The sequence below is a fragment of the Amblyomma americanum genome, chromosome 3, assembly GCF_052857255.1.
Source record: "Amblyomma americanum isolate KBUSLIRL-KWMA chromosome 3, ASM5285725v1, whole genome shotgun sequence".
NCBI lineage: Eukaryota > Metazoa > Arthropoda > Arachnida > Ixodida > Ixodidae > Amblyomma > Amblyomma americanum.
Genome location: NC_135499.1, coordinates 29,915,420 through 29,924,980, shown reverse-complemented (window position 1 = coordinate 29,924,980; position 9,561 = coordinate 29,915,420). Strand labels below are relative to the sequence as shown.

Genomic DNA, 9,561 nt, shown 5'->3' with positions numbered 1-9,561 from the left:
CTGCCTCTCCTCGGTCGTGACGTCATGGTGTCACGTGGTCGCCCGGCGCGCAACCGTCGCGACGGCGCAAGATGCGGCCTGCCTCTCCTCGGTCGTGACGTCATGGTGTCACGTGGTCGCCCGGCGCGCAACCGTCGCGACGGCGCAAGATGCGGCCTGCCTCTCCTCGGTCGTGACGTCATGGTGTCACGTGGTATAGCTCAAGGTCGAAGCCGGTGTGTAACCGTCGCGAGCGCCGAAGTGAAACGCTGATAATATGCTTCGCATAAAAAAAGTTGATAGAGCTCTCCTCAGTGTCCCTTTAAATTCAGGAGATTTTACTAACATGTAATTACTGCAAATGTTCATTTTCTGTTCCTTACATTATAAGCTAAGCCAGATGGTATAACGCGCATTGCTGTGAGGTTTAGTGGAGCTCCGTTAAGTTGCGGAAAGCTTCTTTTTGTGGTGCTACTTTGTTTTCTGAATGACGTGAGGAAAGTGCATGCTCACGGGAGGTTTATCGAAAGCAACGACGAGGCTACAGATATGCAGGAGAATAATGCAAAGCTGGTTGTCATCGCCTCCCTGATAAATTTGCTCGCTCGTAAAGGCCGATTTTATTAAGACAGAGCGCAGTTCCTAATTTTGCTTTGCTGGCAGTTAGTTCATGCTTGCAGTTACTGTAAACAAGTTACTTAAATTTTTTCGCATTGTCATGTGGTGGAATGGGCGGTCGTGAGACGCCGCCAAACTTCAAAATGCCTTTCCAAGAGGAAATCTTGGACATCGCGTGTGTGCAGCGTGCTCTGCTCCAGCAGCCAGGGTTGGGTTCCGTCTATAACCGTTACTTTCGCGAATGTCATGACGCGTTTTCCTGGGTAGCACCATGAATTCTTGCTAATGCCGCTGTTGTGCAAACTTAAAGCAGCTGCGCTTGAAATTTCAGTAGCTATATTTGCTCTGCAGAATCCTTTACGCTTTGAAACTCGCCATCCAAGTATTACATGCCGCATATCATTCTACACACTCCTAAATAACCTGCCGGAAGACGAACTATAGAAGCTGAAAGCCTTGCTTTTTAGCCAAATATAAGGGTGGAACCTGTTGACGTTTGTGCTCGAAGCATACGTTCGACCATACACAGTCCGGCTCAAGGAGTGAGCGCGCAAACGTTAATTCGTTGTTTCAGATTACGCCTATGGGAAAGGGGCTGACTACGCGGTCTTTGCGTAAAGCGTAAAGGGCAAAATATAAAGGTTTGACGGTTACCACTGACGCGGGCCGAATTGGGAGCGAGCGCGCGTTCTCCTTCGGAGTGAACGGCGGTCGCAGCGGCGGAGCGGTGTTGCAGTGGCGACCCCACCGAGGTGCGGCGGGAGGCGGAAACGGACCCCATTGCGAAGGCCGTAAGAAGAAAAGCGCGCGCTCCCCTCCAGACCGGCCGTGACAATACCGAGGGGGACAAACCCCCTAACATGGCACGAGGCAACCCTTATACCGCATTTACACGGGCGACCTTAACCACAGTTAAGGTAACTACGGTTCCCCGTAACTATAGTTAGCCGCGCTCACACGGCAGACGAAACTGCAGTTACGCCACCTAACCACAGTTACCCAAACCGAGCTTGCTGACCTCCGTTTGCTACCTTAACCGACAAGATGGCGGCGCCCGTGGCAGCAGCAACATCGAACGACTCGTCCTCCCAGAGTTGTGTCATCTGGCTGGATTCAACAACCGCGGCCCTGATACGGATCTGATACGGCAACACGCGCAACGCTCGGCTATATGCTGCGATTGTAGCGGAACTGAACGCCGGGCTGCCGCCGGTAGAAGGCCCATGCAACAGCGAACAAGTGAAGCTGAAAATGGAAAACCTCAACAAGAAACACCGGTAAGTGCGATGCTACGCAACTTGGACGCACCGCAGCGCCAGACGCTCCTCGCGTCGTTCAACTCAGTGTGGACGAGCGGCGCCCTCCCGGACACCTGGCGAACGGCTGTCGTCATCCCGGTTCTCAAGCGGGGCAGGCAGAAGAGGCTACTCTCTTTATATCGCCCGATTTCGCTCACCTCAGCCGCGGTGAAGTCGATGGCGCTCTGCCGCCTCAAGTGGATCGTGGACTCGAGCGGCACGCTCCCCCCGCAGCAGAGCGGCTTCCGCCACATGCGCAGCACCGCGGACTGCCTCTCTGACGTGGTGGCCACACTTGAACAGGCCCGCGCCCTCGGAGAGGCAGCATTCCTGGTGTTGCTGGACATCAAGAGCGCCTTCGACTGCCTGCCCCACTGGGCCATCCTCGACGCCCTCGATGCCCTAAGCATCGGCGGACACCTGCTCCAATTTCTGCAGGCCTTCCTGCGGGACCGCTACCTGTGTGTGCGCGTGGGGCAGACCACCAGCTCCCGACACTCGGTGCCGTGCGGTGTGCCGCAGGGCAGTGTGTTGAGCCCGTTTTTATTTAACCTCGTGCTTGCGCAACTCCCACCTCGTGCGCGGAAGCGAGTGCGCGTCGCTGTGTACGCGGACGACATCGCGGTGTTCGCACGGACGCCCACCCGCCGCGGCCGCTCGGTGCGCAGCCAAGTGCGGCAGACACTCGACGCGATCAACGACCACCTGCGCAGCATCGGACTCGCCCTGTCACCGCAAAAGAGCGAGGCACTCATGGTGCATCCAACCTCGGCGGCACGGCGCTGGACGCCCCCGCTCCACCTGGATGGCACCCCGCTCCCGTGGCGCAAGTCCGTGCGCTACCTGGGGCTCACCATCGACGCGAGGCTGACGCGGGGACCCGCTGTCAAGGAGCTTCGCAGCCAGTCAGCCCTCATTGCCTCCCTGGCACGGCGGTTTCTCGCCAAAGGCAGCGGCTGCTCTCCCGCTTTCTGCCTTCGCATATACGAGGCGGCGGCGACGGCCAAGGCCCTGTATGCGCTCCCCCTCGTTGGCCTCTCCAGGGCGCAGTGGAATGCTGTGGACAAAGTGCACCGCGGAGCCATCGGGCAGTTCTACGGCCTGCCGAGGAACTCCCCAACGGCGGCTACGTACGCAGTTACGCGCTTGTGGCCGGTCTCGCTGCGAGCCATGCTCACCGCGTTGAATCACATCGAGCGCATGCAGCGATCCGGCACGTGTGGCGACCTGCTCGCGCATTTCAAGGCGCAGACACGCAGCCACATGGGGGCAGCTGTCAACCAACTCTACAAGCTCCTGGGCCCGCCGCCCCGCTTTCCGCCGCCGCACCAGTACCGGCCGCCCCGAATAGACGCAGTGCTGCCGGGCGTCCGGTCCAAGCGCAGCACCCCGCATTGCGCCCTGCGCCAGGAGGTTGCATCAAAGGTCCATCAGGAGTTCGCCGGCCACACCATTGTCTACACAGACGGGTCTGTGAGGGAGGAGGCCGCGGGAGCGGCGTGCATCGCCCCCTCGCTGCCTGCGGTGCGTCAGTTGCGCCTCAACACCCCGGCCTCGTCACTGACGGCGGAACTCGCGGCCATCTCCCTCGCGGCAGACGTGCTGGCGGCGAACCCGGCCGTCACACGGGCAGCCATCCTGACGGATTCGCGGGCATCCCTGCAGGCACTCCACAGCCCCGAGAGAGGTTCGCGCCTGCTGCGCATAGCAGCACTCAAACTGCACCTGCTCGGGGTTCGTGGATGCAATATTTCTATGCAGTGGATCCCCTCCCACATTGGCGTCGATGGCAATGAGGCGGCGGACGAGCTGGCCCGCGCAGCGCTGCACCCAACAGTCCCACTCTCGCGCATCGTCACTCCGTACGACAGCGCGAGGCTGGCACTGCGTCGTTTCGTGACGCGGCTGCATCCAGACCCTCGCGTGGCCTCGGCGACCGCAATGACGACCATCGACACCACGCGGTTTGCCAGGGCCGACTACGTGCTGCTCCTTCGGCTGCGCACCGGCTCGGGCTGGACGCACGATCGCCTCCGCCGCCACCGAGATCCCCCGGCGGCCCTGTGCGCGCAGTGCGGGAGCGCAGACACGCTTGAGCACATCCTGTGCGTGTGCCCGGCATCCTCCCGCGAGCGCCTAGCGCTGCAACAGGGACCTGGGCCTGCCCTGCAGTGCGCTGAGCGAGGTACTCTTCCCGGCAGCGCCTCCCATCAGCCAGACTGCCGCGCTCCGCCACCTACTGCGATTCATCAGTGAGTGTGACCTGCGTCCCCGCCTGTAGCTATTACAGCGGGACTTTGTGCGCGGCGGTTAATTTCTGCACCGCGGAGTCGAACGGTGCGTGTGTGTGTGTGGGCGCGTCTGGGCGGCGGCCGTGGCGTCGCGGTTTCGGCCGCATTGGAGTGGTCCCCAGGTGAGGTGCGCGCGCCTGTGCGCACTGAGGGTGCCAGAGTGCACAGCTGTTTCCCTGGTCATAACCCAGGGCCCATCCACTCCCTTCCGCCGTCGCCTGTTCCCGTGTAGCCGCGGCCGCCGCTCAAAACTGGCGATTTCCAGCATTCACCGCACCATCCGCCGCCCTTCCCTCATTGGCTGCGCCGCGTCGTGCTCCGCGCCGCCTCGGTGGCCAATCCCGTCGCTGCCGCTCTGTTGGCCTCGCTGGCAGAGCGCTGCCAGCTCCCCGTGAGTGCACTTCGTGCACCGAACGATGTCGTGCGTGCTCATCGGCGCCCGCGCTCTCTCCCGTCCCCTGTGCCCGGCTCCGTGGACACCCGGCTGACTTCTAGGTGCTTCGACACGTGTGGTGGTGACTTCGGTGTTCGCGTGCGTCGGCGTGGGTGCCCTGTGTGCGGCACTAGTTGCTCGGCTCCCGAGGTGGGACTCCGCCGCCCGTGCCAACTGAGGACGGCAGGAAGCACGGCTGACCCCCCATCCCGGACTCGTTCGGACCTCGGACCAGCCGAGCACTTCGCCACCGTCTGCACATGGGAATGCGCTTCGCTGGCGCGCGCGGGCGCCGACCTACCCGGGTGTTGATCGCTCCTCTTGCCGTGTCGCTTCGCGGCCTGCCCTGCCTCCACTCGGTGCCCCTTTCCCGCCCCAGATCCGCCTCCTCTCCCCTACTCTATCATCCCCCCCCCCCTCCCCAGCAAAGCCCGGTTGTGGTGACCCCTTCATTGGAGGCAATTACCGGGCTGCGCTAACCCCCATTTCTCTACCCCCTGCCCTGCGGCCCCCCTTGAGAATCACAATATACACCTAACGATGCTCGTGTCATGGGGTTCTTTGCGCTGTTTTCATAGTGCAGCTGAACTGCTTACGTCAGACTCGCATGTGCGACAGTAGCATGTGTTGTCGCTGGAGCAACGCGTCGATTCTAATCGTCGTCATCGCAGTTTTGGAGTGTCGAAGACGATATTGAGAATGCAGTGTTGAGGTAGTAAGGACTCGAGAGTAATGACCCCAGGCAGGAGCAGCATACGCAGCACTTATAATCTTCGCTCGTGCACGCGTGCACGGCGCTGCATGCAAACTTCGTCTTTCTCGTTACACACGTGTTGTTGGTCGTTATTATTTGCAAATTGCGAGCTGCAGCGCTGACAGCATTGCTGTACGCGTCGCTATTTCTGGCCACCTGCTAGAGCAACAATGTAGTTAATTGAATTTCTAGATTTATTTCATATTTCTTTACCAGGCTTCACTGTGTACTAGCAGCATTTGTGAAGTAGCATACACAGTGCAGCCTGGGAAAGATATATGAAATAAATAAATCTAGAAACTAACCAAGTAAGATATTGCTCGAATGTCAATAGTTGAACCATAATGCACAGCCGTGGCTTGAATTGCAAAGCAGCAACTAGCAGGATGTAGTTTAGCCACATTGCAAATGTAAATTGCATGCATTAATTTCACTAGTACCTGTGCATATGCATTAGACACTTATCTATGAAATTTTATTCTTGCATTGAGAATGTGTACAGTGAAGCTTAATCCACTGAGAGAAATGATGCGATCACAACCTTCAAATGTTTTTTTAGCAACACATTTAATAGCTCACGTCATTTTTCTAGGCAGCTGAGACGGACAGGCACTTCAACTGGGTCGCCTGGTGTCTCATGGATCTTCTACTGGCAGCTCGTTTCCTCGGCTGCCTTCCCATGGGCGAATCGAGGAAAGTTTAGAGATAATTTGTGATTTATACAATTGCGTGTAATCTGTCGTTCAGATCACTTCAGAATTCTATTGCTGCTCATTTCTCAGTGCGGAACTTATGCTCATTATAAAATGCTGGCCAACAATAGATAATAAAGAACAGACTCAAGCAGTTGTGTAAACCACTCCCGCAAACATGGGCAAGAGCCTCCACGTCTACATTTTTGCCTTGTGCTGTTGTTCTGTCATGAAACGTGAACCAAATAGCCAAGCAACTCCCACTGCTTGTCCATAAATCCTTGTTTTTTTTCTAGCAATTCTACATATCGGTAGTTAGCTGGTTGTCTCCCCATATACTTAATGTTACCATGCCAGAGCAAAGACCACCTTGTTGTACAGGGAGTTCAATGTGCATTGCTGGTTTAGGTTACGTCCTTTTTTTTCAGGTGGGAATCATATGTCAAAAGGCACACACTGCTGATGGATACGACTTAAGTCTCTAGTAAGATGAAGTTATGGTACGCACCAGAATTTCGGTGCCTTTATTTGCGTGATATATTAATATTGCTAGTGCTGTATGACAATTCATCTTTCGCACCAGTGCACATGCAGCTTCACCTTCATCCTTCTCTCTTGTAGATACTCATCTTCGACCGTTGATTCTAATAGCAACTGGGCTTGAATACAGTGGAGTAATACAGCAACCTGTGGATCATAAGCTCTTATTGCGAACTGTTGTTTCTCTACAGAGACATTGAAGGGAAGTAGCAAAGTAGATAATAAATTTCTATGTGATATCTGTAATGTCCAAGTAATTCAATAAAACAAAGTGTTGGGCTAGTTGGTGATTCATACTTGGAATGAACGACAGCGTAAAAAAGGACAACCAAAGAAGAGAAGCATTCATTGTGGCGTGTCCTCTTCTGTGGTGGCCCTTTTTTGCGCTGTCTTCGTTCGAATTATATAAGTAATATCTGTATTGTATTGCATTTTTGTATATAAGTTCTTTCTGCATGCTTTCTGTATTTATTGCCATTTCACATAAAATACACTCAATTGCAGGTTCAGTGCTGCCTATTCCTTCTTTATGTATCATCCCATTTTTCGTGCTGTTTTTAAGCCTTGAATGATTAACCAACTGACCCAGCAATCCTTCCCTTGGAACCATTGGACAGACTTTGGAGGAGGGGAATGTAGAGTAAGCTACTCCCACAACCAGGGGCATTAATGGCAATGGGGAGCTGAAATGGCACTTGCGTCTTCAAATCACAGCGCCTTGTCATGCCAGAGTTCGCACCTCACCTTCCATGTACTTCTGTTCAACTCAAGCTCATCAGCTCGGTTTACCCTTGGTCAACCATGCCCCATATGCTTGCAAATGTTTAACATATTGCTTGTTATTGACTTTTATCAGCTTGGTATACTGTCTTGTTCAGCTTTTTATTCATTTATTTATTTGTACATACTGCGAGCCATTACTTTGGCCCAAGCAGGAGGGCACACAATTATGAAAGCCATAAAACCATTAGCCGCAACAGTCACAAGTCATTTAAAGGACATAAAATCCAACATTTTAAAGGAGATAAAATCCAACATTAATCACAACACCAACACTAGGAGCCGTACAAAAATCCTCCAACTCATTCGCAAAATATTTCGAGTCACATAAACCTAAAGGAAGGCGATTGCACTCTGCAACAGTATTCAGGAAAAAACTGAACCCATTGGTTCATGTGAAAGTTGGGGCTAGGGAATGCTGATGTATATGTCTGGATCTTCATATAACAATTTAGTTATGTTCAGGAAAACAAAAATTTGAACCCTGCCTTCTTTCCAGTTTGGCCATCACAAGTTTGTGTTTTTGTAATATATTGTGGAAGCGGATGATTGCATTACATTAGGACACATCTAACATGTTGTCTTGTATGTTTCATCATGTGCAGCTGCCAGTTGTCAATGAGGCACCAGACGGCTCAGAAGTGCTCCTGTCATTGGAGGACAGCCTGCCTGCAGGAAGCAGAAGAGACGACCTCTCACAACTTGCGGCCAGCTCCCCCATTTGCAGTACAGCACAGGCAACAGCCGCGGCGACACAAGCAGAGCCAGTGCTGGCGCAAGCAGCAGTGCCACAGCAGGGGCAAGCAGCAGTGCCGGTGCCCGCACAAGCGCCAAAAGAAGGGAACCCCAAAAGAGCCGCCACAAGCGACAAGGATCTGCTATAGAGCAGCTAGTTGCCCTCCATAAAGGAGAAAGTGAGGCAGCAGCAAAGGCCAACCGCAAGGCACACAAAATGAGCAAGAAAATGGTGCGCCTTCAGAAGGAAGCGAAAGCCATAAATGCAAGCACGGTGCAACTGCTTGCAAAATTTCTAGACAACAAAGAAAATAATGACTCGCTCAATAAAGAGTGATCAAAACAGCTGGAAGTTATTTGATATTACAGCATGTGATGAGATGAAAGATCTTTTACTGGTGAAAGTTTTGTATTGTGTTTCAAACAGTGAATTGTATTGTGCGGGCTGTATTGTATTGTGCGTGGTAGCTTGCAGTATTAGTTATTAACAAAGCCCATGCATACACTGCAGGGGTACACAAGTGCAATAACCAAACAAGTCTGTTGCAAGTACATTGCTGCTGCTCTCGCAGTAACACTCCACCTGCTTCTCCACTCAGAACCACTGGCTGTTGCATGTTCACGGGAACTGTTTGCTACAAGGCTGATATTTTTCTTGCAACATAACTGGTTTTCTTGAGGGGGGGTGGAGTTATAGAACAGTGGGGAATTTTGACAACAGCAAAATGGTAATGACATGAAATTATTCACGGAAAGTGTACTTTAGTTCAACGAGTTGGAATGGGAATGTAATGAAATTTATCACACTGTAAGTCTTTCAAAGCTCTCACCATTGGGTCACATTTACGTCACATTTTTGTGTTTGCTTTGTGTGTGGATGTGTGCAAAAATATGAAGCCTCCACCTGTGACCGACATGATTTCGTTACCTTCATGAGCAAAAGGAAAAAAATTTCTCGCAACTATTGCTTAATCTTCGACTAAACATAAAATGTTCACTGTAATATGATTGTAAGTACCAACAGCTTTTTTTGGTCAGAGGTATCCGCTTCCATTGGGCTAGCATCAGGGGCATGCAACAGCCTAGCGAAAAAAATATGGTGATACCCAGGGGGCCCTTATTGGAAAGGTCTATATAGTGAATGCATTTCATTCACTATACTGCTTTCAGATTAAAGTTGAATGGCACAATGGAACAAACACAGGAAGACACAGAGACAGAAAAAGTGCCACTTCTGTGTCTTCCTGTGTTTGTTCCTTCGTGCCATTCAACTTTATGATGAACCAACTAATGCATCAGCAAGTACTTCTGCTTTAAGAGGAATGAGTGCAAGACTAAAAGCTTGTACTGCTTGACAAGGTACCAACAAGTTGCTTATTGGCAATGTGGCAAGACGATGGCCAGTTATACACGAGAATTATAAGCAAAGAGCAAGTGATAG

General features: G+C 52.7%; 1 protein-coding gene across 4 annotated transcripts; it reads left to right on the top strand.

Annotated features, from left to right (window-relative positions):
• The first annotated feature begins 1,956 nt into the window (after positions 1-1,956).
• Positions 1,957-9,347, top strand: LOC144124494 (uncharacterized). Of its 4 annotated transcripts, none has more exons than XR_013313205.1 (3): positions 1,957-4,147; positions 5,966-6,549; positions 7,991-8,130. XR_013313205.1 is itself a non-coding variant. In XM_077657200.1 (2 exons), the coding sequence occupies exons 1-2, from the start codon at positions 2,073-2,075 to the stop codon at positions 6,087-6,089; spliced, it is 2,199 nt and encodes a 732-aa protein (XP_077513326.1). In that variant the 5' UTR covers positions 1,957-2,072; the 3' UTR covers positions 6,090-9,347. The 4 variants fall into 4 exon arrangements, 2 of the variants coding, with proteins under 2 accessions (XP_077513326.1, XP_077513325.1); XR_013313204.1 differs by having other exon boundaries at positions 5,966-6,565; positions 7,991-8,128; XM_077657200.1 differs by having other exon boundaries at positions 5,966-9,347.
• Positions 9,348-9,561: the final 214 nt, after the last annotated feature.